Below are 14130 nucleotides of genomic sequence, written 5' to 3'. Positions count from 1 at the left end.
ACCACCTCGCCTTTGATGTTACGGGTGTTTGGATCTTTGTTGGTTATTTTACATGAAATGATGATTCGCGGCTTTACAGCACACATCATGATTTGAACGGGACGCAACTCGCTCTGCGGCCGATATGTGAAGCGGCCGGCTTGAGGCTTTCTGAAAACCCTAAAACCCTAAAGACAGCCTCACACAGTAACCACCACACACACACACACTCTCACACACAGCCTCACTTCCCAAAAAGAAAACCTCCAACATATCCAGGCGCCATCGCGCAGCCTCGTTCTTCAATGTGTACTGATCAAACAATGAGCCCCAATAAGCCCCAATGGCTGGCAGGAGATTTTCTATATTCCACCCGCAGCAGCAGCAGCAGTCAGCGTCGACGAATCTCCCCTTACATACTCGCACTATGCGTGTGTGCGTCTATCTGTATGTATGTCTGTACGTACGTGTTGCTCCTGCATCTGAAGGCGCTATGAAGGCTGTACTACGTAACCCGCTTTCGCAACTCAAAGCAAATCAAGTCACCGCTCATCGTACGTACGAAGTCTCTATCGCCTGCTAGACCTCGGGACATTAACGCCATTCTATTTCAGGCCGGCAGCAGACAGAGCACCGCAGACCGTCGGTCGTAAATTCCATCGCACATTCCACGTATGTATGGTTGGAGGTAGGTATGTAGGTATGTAGATGTATAGGTCTGTAGGTCTGTAGGTCTGTGGGTATGTAGGCATGTAGGTATGTCGCACCGACCTACATGCTCCTGCTGCCTTTTTGATCAGGGAACCTCTGTTTCCCCCCCCCCTTTGCGTGTCATGGCGGCATACGTGTGTGAGTGTGGGGGGTTGTTACAGTGGGGTGCAGACTCACGAAGAGTAGAGCCAGTGGGCTAGCTGGCCGTGCATTACTGCACCTGAGACGAAGACGACGATGAGACAATTGCATACTCGTTAACTAACGAGCATGGCTGTACGACCGTACTACGACGCCCCTACTCACTCTTCATTTCCGAGAAAAAAAGAAGTCACCAATCGAGCTGTAGATATTTGTAAAATGACGGTAATAGCAGTGGACGGATACTTCTACTGTGCAGAGCTGTTCGCGAGCCAGTTCGTACGCCATAAGAAACGCCCTCCAACCGTCCAGCGAGGAGGTGAAACGTTTCTTTGCTGACGTTGGCTGCTGGGGCCAGCTGGCCGAGAACTGCTGCCCGGGAAACATATGAAGAAAGGTTTTTCTTTACCGGTAATAAATAATTCCGCTAAATACAACTTCGTGCATACGTGTGTACGTAGCCAACCGTACTGAACTTCTTAGCGCTTGTCTGTATGTGGCTGTAGGGAGCAACTGCAAGAAAGGTGGACTCTGGCAGGTGTCGCGCGTGTTTATTTCGTCTGCTGCTGCTGCTGCTGCTGCTTCGAGCATCATGGCGCTGCAGGAAAGAGATAGAGGAGGCGGCAAAGCCAAGAGCAACCTAAAGTCTACCTTGGTGTGTGTATGTATGTGTGTATGTATATGTGTGGCACGGCAATCCGCTGCCACCTATTTATTATCTGCTGATTTAACTGCTGCGGCCTTAGCTTATTAAACTACTGTTACGTCTCTATGCGTCAGTGCGTTCTCGTCTGGCGCTTCTTTAATTTTGTTCATGTTTCATCCTGTGTTTCATCATCAATTTGTTTCTATTAGCTTGTCAATCAATCAATTTCATAAATTTCTGTGCTTTTCCCCATCCATGCATGCGTTCTGCGTTCTGGCTTGGTGGCTTCCTTCCCCTCACCCTGCCTCGCCCGCGTGCCGGTCTACCTGGCAGCCCTCATGACCAACGCTAGCACTCTTCTCAACTACTCGGTGTACCTCACTTACTCTGCACTGCACTCTCCTTCTTCGACATTGGCATGTGCGCATCTTCCAGGTGCGACAGCATGCAAGCTTTACTACTATACTTGTATGACTTATTTTATTATTCGGCTTGACCTTCTCCGTACGCTTCATTGATTATCGACCTGCTCGTGTTTTCTTTCTCATCTTGTTCCAAAAACGGTTCGCACCGCTTATGCACATGCATGCGGCACATATAGCAGTAGGTATTACGGCGCAGGAGATGTGGCGCACGTACGACCTCTCCTCTGTCATTGAAATCCCTACCAAGTCATTGGGGATTTCAACATGGCCACAAAGGGCCAAATTGATCATTACAGCAGCAGCCTATAACAGTGCCAAACAGGCCTTAACAGCCTGTTTGGCGCTGTTGAAAGGCCCAATGACCTGGTAGGGAATAATGCCACCCTGCCGTTTTCGTTTTGGTGCAGTCGCGTCCCTCTTCAGCGCTGAACGTTTTCCACAGATGCCACAAACACCAGCCACAAAATGCTCTTAGCCTAACTAATTTCAGAGGGATGCAGTAGGGTTTTAGATTTTTACAAGTTACAAGTTCCGCATGCACGTGCAGTAGGGTTAGATGTGAAGTGGGGGTCGGTCAAGGGAATGCGGATAGCGGGGCACCCAAGACGGAGGACATTCAAGAATGCGAAAATTCGTCCCGTACTGCATCCCTCTGCTAATTTGCATGGCAAGCCACACGCAAACAGTCAAGCAAGCCACGAAATCCATGGGCTGCTGTGTTCTGCCTACCCTACCAAAAACAACAAACAGGGCTTGCGGGAGAAACACACATGTGCATGTACGGAGAGATAGGCACGAATTACGTCCCAAGGGTGGAACGAAAGACAGGACGACTGGAAGGATAACCGGCGGCAAGCTAAAAAGTGAAATCGCAGAAAACCGGCCCTTTCCCATACTTGGATTTCCTTGCTGAGAAAACTGGGAGTTGATGAGAATGCGCGATTGGCATTTCGCAGAAGTGCACTGTTAGGCCACCCAGCAGCAGAAAACTAGTAGCCAAGCACACAAGCCGATGAATAATTTCATTACCCAACAAATACCAAAATTCTGCCTGACGCAACCGATGCATGTATGACAGTGATATTTGTTTGATTTGTCTATTTTCGTTGTTGCGAGCAGCTGCCGAGGCGTGAGCGGATTATTGGAAGCGACGGAAATATAATGCGCCTTTGTCTGCATTGCCGGTTTCCAAATCGAAACATAAGCAGCGGACTGCTGGAGTTTGCCAACCTTTCCTTGCCTTCCTGTGGCAGAGAAAAATCCTCAGCAGCTATAGCCGTGCAGCCTCGCCCGCCAATAAACAATAGTCGTACATTCGGTTTTGCTAACTTACTTCGCACGCACCGCCAAGGCGTACGTAAGGCCCTCGGTTTTAGAAACCGAGCACTGCTTGGTTGGTTCCCAGTATAAAAGCCCCGGCCTGACACGTTCCTGAGCAAGCAGGTAGTTCTGGCTGGACAGCAGGCTATATCTGGGTGGCCTGCAGTTAGCAGCAGGGGCAGCAGCAGCCGTTCACCAATCGCGGCTGCGGAGCTAAGAGGCGCCTAGAGCCAAACAACATGGGTTTGAAGGCGGTGGAAATGACTCGGCTGTTTTGGATCGCCGCAACCTTCATGGCGCTTCTTTGGGGGTAAGCTCTGAGAGGAGGACAAGACCGCTGCGCACTCTCGCTTTAGCTTTGAACCGCAGTGCGCGCGAGGTTTGGTTTCCAGCGATTTGAGTTTAATTGTTGGGCCGACCTTTCCACCTCATGCATTATCTGTTTCCGCACTTTTGTGAAACGAAATTTATAAAGCTATTACCGGATGCTATTATAAGGATTCTTGGTTCTTGGGTTTCCGACTGCGGCTCTTGTTTTATGTGATTATTTCTTCACGTTCACAAGAAAGCTTCTGATAACCCACAACTTCATAACTAATATTGCAATCGCTCTAAATTTGCAGGTTGCCTGGTGCTAGGGCGCAGCCCCCTCCTGCCGCCCCTGTAGTCGCTTCTTCGACTCAGATAGGGCTCATCACTTACTTCCCCTACTTTGAGTGCATTCGGATTCCTGCGTCCTACAGCTTGGCTCCCGTTGTGACCTACAAGGGCAGCGGCCAGTACTGCTTCACCATCTTGGCCGCCAGCTGCACTCGCAACCAGTGCTGCAATAGGGATCTGAAAAAGATTGAGGTGAGGACGCGACCGCTGTGAGATCTTGGTTGTAGCGAGCATTTTAAAGTTTTCGGTTTCTGTTTATTGTCCTTGGGTTTCTCTGGTTTAGTATGGCTTGCTTTCTTACAACAAACTCCACACACGAGGCCTTTGGGTGCTCTTGGGTCCGTCGTTATGAGAGTATACTTCTCACCAAACGAGGACTGATACGGCTCAATGGGTTGTCCTGCATGATTGGCAAGCTTCGTATGGATAGACGGAGGCGAGGGTCAAGGCCGCCGCGCTTTGATGCTTGAAATGTATTGGTGATGTCGTGGGTTTCGCCGGGGCAAACGCTTGTACTAGTCCTTTGTCCTTGTAGCAAGCGTCCTCTGTCTTTCTTCGCAGTTCAACGTGTACGACAGCTGCGTCGTAAGCGGCGCTTCCGTGTCGGCGACCGTCAACGGCGTCCCTACAAAGGTCGGGCCCAGCTTTGACAAGCCGTACAACGGACCCGTTGGCAGTGCCCTACTGCGCGTAACGCAGCTTGGACTAAACATGACGAGCAACGGCACCGAGATATGCTTGACCCTCAAGCCCAACCGTGCCGGCCAAGGCTGTACGACATTGGAGCAGCTATGTGTTCCGCCCAACGGCATGGCGCCTGGCTCGTGCCTGACCGCGATGTTCGACACGACCCTTGACTGCTGTACGACATCCCGTACTGGGACAAATGTCGCATCGCCGGGTACTCCGTACCCTAGCCCCTCCACATCCCCATTTCCCCCGTCTCCCTCGCCTCCCTCTCCCTCGCCTCCCTCTCCCTCGCCTCCCTCTCCCTCGCCTCCCTCTCCCTCGCCACCATCCCCCGAGCCGCCATCTCCTTCGCCACCATCCCCCAGCCCACCCTCTCCATCACCTCCGATTTCCTCTTGCGACATGTGTATTGACCTGACGATTGATCCAGCCCGTGTGTTTCCGCCGTACCAGTTTGACAGTTTCACATGTGAAATAGTGCAGACCTCTATTTCGTACGATGTTAACGAAAAGGCTGCCTCGATGGGCCTTATGCTGGCGCAAAACTTCTCGGTCGACGCCAGCAAGTGCAGCTCCGATAAGATCATTGTTTGCGGGAAGTTTGCTTCGGAGTCTGATGCCGCGCAGCTGGAGGAGTGGACTCGAATTCAGGCGGAACAGTTTTGGCTGTACTCGTTTGCAAGCGCCTGCACTCCCGTCATGTATGGCTACTCGTTCCGGATTACGACCGACAAGTGCATGGATGTTGTAAAGTCGCGGACTTGCTCTTTGGTACAGAGCGATTTTCCTTTTTGCGGGTAAGTGGGGTTGAAAATCAGGGTGTAACAATTTGTTGGTGTTCGACGAGTAGTTCGTGTAACGTCTTCGTGTCGGCGTTTGGTAATTATGCAATTCGTTTTTGTCTCTGAGCGGAGTTGCCGTCCTTGCGTGCTGCTAAACGCTCCAACGTTGTTGATACAACAGGTGCCAGCGGAAACGCTACTCGACACCCTTCTACGTGAGCCCTTCGGCGTCGTCTGAGCAAGGCCGTACAAATGATACGACACTGTACTGCTTCACCTTGGGCGTCCTTCCAAATGACTTTGCTCTGCTGCCGGTAGGCTACAACACGATTAGATTAAGTGGGCGCAAGAGCTCTGCTGTACTCTTTCCCGTCGTGTGACCCTTTCACTTTTGTGTTCATGCAGGGCCGCTGCAACTCGAGCAGTAAGGTGGCCAAGGTCGAGATTTGGGCAAGTGAGTTTGTGCCGCGCGAACGAAGGACAGACTTTGATTGTTTGCTGCCCTCGTTGTGTAAACCGTTGTTTCTGTTTCTGTGCGGCATCTTGCTCAGTGCTTGGTCTTGCGCTGACGGCCTTACCATTGGGCACGTCCATGACCTCTGTCTTGCGCAAATGGTTGCTCACCCGCTCTATCAATTTACCTGCGCTTCAGACGAGGACCGCCGCGGCAAGCTGCGGGGATTTCGCCTCTCGACCCCCGACGGCAAGACCAGGTGGCTGTCCCCATCCTGGGGCGACAAGGGCAGCAACACGGCCAAAGGTAGGCAACGGATACTGGTCGCCATTACTACATGAACAGCGGCATTCCTGCGCCTTCCTCGTGCGTCTTAACTAGCTGCAACAATACAGGTGCTGCTGACCGCCGCTTGTTCTTTTCTCCTGCTTGTTAATCATGGCCTATCAGCGTACACATGAGGACTTCGCTTTACAATTTACTATTGCTACATCGTTTATTTATTTTTACCCTGCCTTCCTCCCGCAAATTCTTAACCTCACTGCGTGCAGTTTCTGGCCTGACTTGGAACCGGGCAACTGCTAACGGTGCAGAGATTTGTATGGAGCTGAAGAACGATATCACTTTGCAAGAGTTTTGCGTGTCTAATGTCTGGTAAGTCAGTGTGACGTGCTTCGCAGTGCTTTGATCACCATCACGTGTAGCTCGCTCCTGGCCGTTACTGTGCGAGCTGCTGCTGCTGCTGCTGCTGCTGCTGCTGCTGCTGCCTTTACGCCGTTGTATTTCCCCGAGTTCTTGTAAAGGTCCAGTATTAGATCGTACCCCAAGCGATCCTATGCAAGGCGTGTTTGAACGCGCGCACGTGTTCCGCGTATTGAAGTGCTTTCCCGCCCTCTTCCCCGGCCTCTACCTCGCATGGCATGCACTGCTCGACTACCAACCTAACTACGTGGACGGAATGTGCACAGCTCCATCTCACTGTTCGATGGCCACTCTTCTAACGCCTGCTGCCCTACATACCAATCAGCTGTGGCTTAGGGTCAACGTTCATGAGTACGGTCAACATTTCGGTAGTCGTTGGGCGGCGGCATTCGCAACATGGCTTGGAGAAATGAAAAAGTAAAGCTTCTTCTTGAATGGGTGGTAACGCTTTGTTTCGGGCTGATCGGTACCGCGTACTTACCACACGCACTTGCGCCTCTTATTGATCGCATAATAACGTTTGTGGAAGGGCGGTGCAGTAAATTCTTGAGTGCAGGTTTGAGTGCAGGTTTGCCAGCAAGCGCATAGAAAGGTAATTTATATATCTCCTTTTTCCTGCTTACTACACATTTACTTGCAGTATGCGTGCGCGGCAGTGATGCTAGGTTTGAAGCATGTTCGTCTCATTTTTCCTTTTTTTTACGGCTGCCAAATTGTTATGTTCCTTATCATTGAATGATCAAGCTTATCGTCTTGCTTCCGTTTCTAGCAGCGTGTTTTGCGTCTCCTGTCGTCTGCTGCTGGTGTTCGCTTGCGCTAACTGATAGCTTAGTAATCGTCTTGCATGCAACTACTGTTATATCTTGCGCCCCAAGCTTACTTGCCATCCTGGCAATGTCATCGGCGGCGGGCCGCCCCATTGATATGGCACACTTGGCTAATGCGTGTGAAGAAGGACTCACGTTGCAGACATCGGTTTCGTTTATAACAATTTTCGAACGATCACTCCTGTGTTTGTGTGCGGTGCGGGGGCATTGAGTACTGAAAACTGTTGAGGACTACACCCGCCCCGGGCGGTCACCTAATCTGTACGGATGCTTGCGCGCGCACAAGCAACCATCACTCACGCGTTAGGCCCCCTCCGTATGAGGAATACAACCTTGAAATTATCGCGCTTGGTTTTCACATTGTTGGAGTTGAGCTTCATCGTCAGCTCCTGATGGCTGCACTGTCGCCGCACAATCCGCAGGATATATAATATCCGTTTCAGAGTCCGGGTGATCTGTTCTGGGGTTTGGCGCTTTTGGTTGTCCTCGCCACAAGGTAGCTAGAGGTTGGGTACGTACTAGCAGATACCGTACGGGGCGTATGTATGTCCGTGCGAGTGCCTGCTTGAAGCGCATGAAAGAGGGGTACGCTTAGTTTCTGTCTGATGGAGTCTGATGCACCATTTTGTGTAATGTTCCTGTGTCATTACTGCAACAGCTATACTCGTTTGATCGCCATATCGCCTTTGCCTTTAGGGACTACAAATGTAAGATGGTGCTGTACGGCACGAAACAGATGCCTCGCTATCAGTTTCCTGGCTTTGAGTGACACGCATGTGCACGTGCTCGTACGTACGCCACATGGGTGCGGCTGCAGGTGTGGTCACTGTGGGCGCAGTGATGATGTGGGCGCATGGCCGTGGGTGTCGACACGGCTACTGCTGCAGGGATGGCTACATACTGCCACGGGCACGGTTGCTGCCCATGCAACAGGTCGGTGCTGATGCACTGCTCGGCATGGGTGGACATGCAGGCGCTGCCGCAGCCAACAACAATGTGGACCGCACGTTGTGCACCGGGCGTTTCTTGGCTCAGTGCTGTGTGACACTTACACACGCTCGCTGCTGTGTCAACACCGGTAATGGACAGAGCATTTACTCCGGTGCCTGCACTTTGTGCCTCTTCAAGGGCTCCCTGCTCCAACTCAGGACGCGGTGCAACAGTCCACGCGGCAGTCATGACATCAACGACACGTGATCTGTGTAGCATCCTTGGCATATTACGATTACTGCATCCGCAGTATATATATTACTTTTCTGAAGTCGTGGTATACCAGGGGTATATGTAAACCTGGGGGTCCCCTAGGGACCCCGATACGTACGACACGGGACCCCGATTTTTGGCTGGGTATCTAGGTCTTAGGGGTCCGAGCCTAAATATGCAAAAATAAGCAGGGCGTAAGCGCGTTTTCAAGAATCCTGATTGATATTGCTATACAACTTATAATTATGGAACGTATGCGCTAAAGAGCAGGCTCTGGCATGCTTTTCGCTGGCCATGGCCAAAGCGAACAGCTGTCAGTCCTTAGGCGGTGTTGATTCCGATAGCAACTGTTTGATTTGCCGTTGTAAACACAAGCATACTCCTTTAGAAAGCGAGCTGCAGGATTTCGTGGAACGTTTAGGCATAGACGAAACGTTCACCTCTGACTACCTGCATGCTCAGGTCTTCTCTAGTCATTTCAAAAGTGATTACACAAAGTTGTTTAGAGTAACCTGCAGAGGACAGCAGGTAACTTTTCCCGTGAAATGCCAGCAATTGCTGGTCCAGGTCTCATTTCTGAGAAGCCAGGCAAGTTAAACATTGCTGTTATAACACTGTTGTAGTGCTACAGGGCTACAGTTCAGCAGGGGCGGGGGGGGCGCAGCCAGCCCAGCAGCTTGGCAGCGGCGTCAACGGCGTCAACGGCTATGGCGCTGTCGTCCGTTCCACCATCAACCTTGACGGTGGTCACGGGGCAAGCGGGCTACAGTTCAGCAGGGGGGGGGGCCGCAGCCAGCCCAGCAGCTTGGCAGCAGCGGTAGGCCTGCGGCCACCGTCCTTGCAACGCTACACTTCAATGCAGCTCAGACAGCCCACGGGCTTCCGTTTAGCGTGGGTGGCGGGGTGCGGTACCGTCACACAGGTACCCCTGATAGTGTTTTTTCTTGGGGCTACCATGTATGTGTTGAGCCCTGTACCGTGATAACCGTAGCTACAAACTAGTTCGGATCTGTTAACTTAGGGTTTCTCATGTGGCATGACAAATCTGATTGGTCGTCACTTGCAGTCGTACTGTAGGTTCAAAGGACCTGGGTGTATGGTTTTTAACTCTTGAATTTTGCTTATGCTTTAATTCATCATGCGGCTGCGATACTCCAAAGCACCGTTGCACCTGACATAGACGGTAGAAAGATCATCTGCATTCACACACATGCAAGACTGCAGCCTCACAGCCCAGCCCCAGCCCCACGACAACCCCCAACTGGATGAAGGGACAACCTAGACCGCAACTATGGTAGTGAATCTATATGAAGCCCATGTACGCATTCCAAAGACACCACAATAAACACAACCGGAATGGACCCTGCATCAATTCAACTCTGGGTGAAAACCGCCGGCCACAGGACAGGGACCACGATTTCAGCACAGGTCCAGCTGCAGTCTCTTCTTATATGTCTTGGGCATCAGGCATGTGAGAGGCGCAAGGCTGGGTTGCGTTTGCCGTACAGAGCACAAGAGGTGGTTAGTGGGTGTGGCCAGCCATACAGCTCCAGAAGGATAGAACCACCGATGCTTGGCTGCTAGGCGCCGGACCAGCTGCTGAAGCTTCTTGTTGTATGGCATCAGGCCGTTGAGGGGTGCAAGGTGTAGCCGCGTTTCTACAATGTACGGAGCCTTAGGCCGTGGGAGCCGGGTTGGGGCCGGGTTCGGGCCGCTTCTCTGTTTTCACGGATTTGCAGGTTCACTTTATAATTTTCATTACGTTTGATCCGCTGACAGGAATGACATTGACTCGTTCAGCATGGGTGCAAGTAGCGTCATTGGGTCAATCAAGTAGTTAACGACACACGACCATATCATTGCCCCTGATATATATATTGGACCACCTTTGATCTCATGGTTTTGAAGAAGTTGAATGCAAGCTAGTGGCGTGTGTCTCTGCTTACCTCCGGTCTCTGCTTACCAGTTTAGAGTTAACGCATTTAAAAGTATATATTTGCAACATTTGCATCGTTATAACCTGCAATGAAATGTATGGGTCCCGGGATGCCGTATGGTATCGGGTCCCTAAGGGTCCGGGACCTTTGCATAGCATTTGGTATCGAGCAGGTGTAGCAGGTGTAGTTGCGTCCGTAGCGTTGTTACACAGCCAGATAGAGGTAGCGATTTCGTCCTCAGATGGTTATTACCACTGTACGGCCGGCGTGAGCCCGCCTGACACTTATCCATACTACGGTCGGCACTCACACGCACATACACATGCCCGAACCCCTTTATACCCTTCATACGCGAAGCATACGCGGAGGATGTGTATCTGGATAGATCACGTGGGAGATAGAGATGGCAGGGCGCAGTGTCGGCAGAAAACATATTACCACGTACGGCAAGCAAGTAGCAACAAACGATACATACGTGCATGCGACAAGCCCTTGCATGCACATGCATTCAGTTTGCATGTTCGGCTGTTTTCTGTGTGACAGGAAGTCACCGCCCCAGCATCCAAATGCAGATCGGACGATAACAGCTACATTTGTATAGATCACGCGCATCTGTTACCGTCGGCGTACATACGTGCGTGCGTGCAGGCGACAACAGAGCAGCAGGCGGGCAGCAATCCCTTCACCAGTCGGACAACGATTCTCATGAGATGATTGTCTCGATATTGTAAATAGGGTCTAGTTTACTAGATAGCTCAAATCAGGCGTTTCCATCCGGAGTTGATAGATAAACCATGTTCTTCCAACAGTTCTTCATTCCTAATTATTGAGAGTATTTACTACTTGTCATAGCACTTGGGCTCGTCCTCAAGCACGATCTTGTAGGCGTACACCTCGCCCTGCTTCAGCACCTTCACTTTCACTACGCCCTCAGCGCCCCTGTAGATGCCCGTGCCACCGGTGACGGCGTTCTCGAAATAAGCATCCTGCACGTGCAGCAGCACACGCACGAAATATCGCTGACGTCTCATGCTATGGCGACCAGCAGGCAGCTAGGCCAGCAGTATGTACACGGCAGTATGTACACGGCAGTATGTACACGGCAGTCCTGTCCTGACGGCACGTACGCGCTCATCCTTGCTTGCACCACCACCCACCTGGACATCTGTGAAGGGTCCGAGGAATGTGATGGTGCCAAAGATACCAATCTCCAGCGTGTTAACGCAGTAGCTGTACCGCAGATCAAACTGGTAGCAGAAAGCGCTAACCATTCCAATCTGCATTTGGATAGGAGCAGGAGGACGTCATTTGAGAGATGATTTTATTGCCACTACTACCTACCTAGCTGCTTGGCAATATGTAACAGCCTTGGGCCATTGCTCGCTTCGTACGACGGATGTAGCTATCATCACTACTCAGCTAGACAGCTAAACACCGCAAGCCACATCGATATCTAAAGCAAGCTACGTTCGTCACTTTGTTGGCATTATTATTTTGACAGCAGCTGTGTTTATGTTCCCCAGCCAGCTACGTAGCCTTCTGTATGCTCGGTCATTCATCAGCAGTACCTGCATCCCCACCCACGCATCATGCTGCTGCGGTTGCTGTTGCTGCTGCTGCTGCTGTTGCTGCTGCTGTTGCTGCTGCTGTTGCTGCCTACCTTTGTCTTGGGCGTGACGCATGCCCCCAGGTACAAGGGATCCCTGTAGCCAAGGCTGTAGCCGATGACACGGGACAGATCCTGCAGTGTATGCATCACGTACGTCGTCGTCAATGAGCATTGCCACGTGCAAATACTTAATTGGAGTGGCCAGGGCCATCCATGTACTATGCTTGCGTGCATTATCACGCGCACGCAGCTGCGGGCGGTGGTTGTGTGTTGCGAAGACGTCGAGCGAACCAAAGTGCACAGGAAAGGCTGCGCTGCTGAACCACCGTGGGCCCGTAGGTACACAGATGCAACCCTCACTCGCAATCTATCCAATCGTCCCAGCAGTGAAAATGGCGGCAGCCACGGAAACACATGCATGTGCGCTCGCGTGGCGGGAAAGAAAATGCAAACTACAAAGAACGCACGGAAAATGCGTGCCCTTGCTTCCTTGAACTGAACCCTGTACTGACCCCGCTGTACGTGTACATGGTACGGTCCCTCTTCCTTATCCGCGCACACACCCCACGCACACATACGCACCGAACCAATCTTGATGCCTGCAGGAGTTACCCAGGCGGTCTCGTTGAACTTCTCAGTCACCACAAGAATTTTGTCGCAGATTTCCTTGGGAGGCTTCGGCGGGGGCTTGTGCTGCGGCTTCTCGCGGTCATGTTCCTTTCCGCCGCCGAAGACAGGTCCAGCGCTGAGCAGCAGCAGTGCCGCCAAAGCAAGCAAGGTCGTGTTGCTACCGCTGCTGCTGTGGCGAGACATGTCGATTTGTTGCTCTCGACAGGTGTGGATGTGCAGATGTCCCAATGGACAATAAGGCGTGATTATATGAAAGTGTAATGGGGCGAGTGTATTGATTGAACAAGATGATGTACTCAGGAATGTGACCGACATCACTCTATATACTCGATCGCGTGCTGCAGGTACAACGTTATCAGCCGACCCGAGACTGTAGCTATAGCCGGTCCGAGACTAGCCGACAGCAGTAACCCAGCCGAGCCAAAGTCGGTCGGCCGAGCCAATCTTGTCGATCACAGACCGAGCTATTCACGCCTGGCAGCACTGAGGCGATCGACCGGGCTGGCCGAGCATGGAATCCCGACGTCCTCCGGATGCCGTATACTACTGCTGCATCTCGTTCCGCCATAAAAGACGAAGTCTGCACCCGTGGATGCCCGCCTCTAATTCCAAACGACTGTTGCGTGTACATTGCCTTCCATCCACTGCTGGGAGCTGAACCTGAGAGACTCATACTGATGCTCTGCCCTGCTGCTCTGGCAATTACTATTCATGTGGTGGCTGGGCAGCTGCAGGCGTTTCGCCTTTCAAAACTATTGCTGCGCCCGCGTCATTGTGACACATACTTGCAGCTGTCTAGTTGCCAGGCGTAACTGGATCCTTGGTTCGCGCGGTGTAAGTTGCGTCCGTAAGCGTTGTTACACAGCCAGATAGAGGTAGCGATTTCTTCCTCAGATGGTTATTACCACTGTACGGCCGGCGTGAGCCCGCCTGACACTTATCCATACTACGGTCGGCACTCACACGCACATACACACGCCCGCACCCCTATATATCCTTCATACGTGAAGCATACGCGGAGGATGTGTATCTGGATAGATCACGTGGGAGATAGAGCTGGCAGGGCGCAGTGTCGGAAGAAAACATATTTCCACGTACGGCAAGCAAGTAGCAACAAACGATACATACGTGCATGCGACAAGCCCTTGCATGCACATGCATTCAGTTTGCATGTTCGGCTATTGTCTGTGTGACTGGAAGTCAGCGCCCCAGCACCCAAATGCAGATCGGACGATAACAGCTACATTTGTATAGATCACGCGCATCTGTTACCGTCGGCGTACATACATACATACGTGCGTGCAGGCGACAACAGAGTAGCAGGCGGGCAGCAATCCCTTCACCAGTCGGACAATGATTCTCATCAGATGGATAGCTCAAATCAGGCGTTTCTATCCGGAGTTGATAGATAAAC

At 51.7% G+C, this 14130-nt stretch overlaps 3 protein-coding genes across 3 annotated transcripts in view; 2 read left to right on the top strand and 1 right to left on the bottom strand.

Moving 5' to 3' along the window:
* Positions 1-3909: 3909 nt before the first annotated feature.
* phV20 (extracellular matrix glycoprotein pherophorin-V20) lies at positions 3910-6448 on the top strand (the record flags this gene model as incomplete). The annotated part of the gene is made up of 7 exons (XM_002949958.1): positions 3910-4074; positions 4444-4790; positions 4938-5369; positions 5536-5668; positions 5760-5808; positions 6007-6114; positions 6360-6448. Coding segments are annotated over 7 exons (1323 nt in total), but the record flags the coding sequence as incomplete, so codon positions are not given.
* A 1663-nt stretch (positions 6449-8111) lies between these two features.
* On the top strand, positions 8112-8911 carry VOLCADRAFT_104536 (uncharacterized protein; the record flags this gene model as incomplete). Its single annotated transcript, XM_002949957.1, has 1 exon — positions 8112-8911. The coding sequence occupies one exon, from the start codon at positions 8112-8114 to the stop codon at positions 8532-8534; it is 423 nt and encodes a 140-aa protein (XP_002950003.1). The 3' UTR covers positions 8535-8911.
* A 1756-nt stretch (positions 8912-10667) lies between these two features.
* Positions 10668-14130, bottom strand: part of VOLCADRAFT_104535 (uncharacterized protein) — a 4837-nt gene continuing 1374 nt past the window's right edge. The window contains exons 2-6 of the mRNA XM_002949851.1: positions 12669-13109; positions 12138-12218; positions 11635-11754; positions 11227-11463; positions 10668-11190 (exon numbers count right to left, since the gene is read on the bottom strand). Of these exons, the coding sequence (XP_002949897.1) occupies positions 11317-11463; positions 11635-11754; positions 12138-12218; positions 12669-13109 (789 nt within the window). The 3' untranslated portion in view covers positions 10668-11190; positions 11227-11316. The remainder of the gene's footprint in view (positions 11191-11226; positions 11464-11634; positions 11755-12137; positions 12219-12668; positions 13110-14130) is intronic.

The sequence above is a fragment of the Volvox carteri genome (genome assembly GCF_000143455.1).
Source record: "Volvox carteri f. nagariensis unplaced genomic scaffold VOLCAscaffold_16, whole genome shotgun sequence".
NCBI lineage: Eukaryota > Viridiplantae > Chlorophyta > Chlorophyceae > Chlamydomonadales > Volvocaceae > Volvox > Volvox carteri.
Note: the sequence above shows the minus strand (reverse complement) of the source record. Positions and strands in the feature narration are given on the sequence as shown.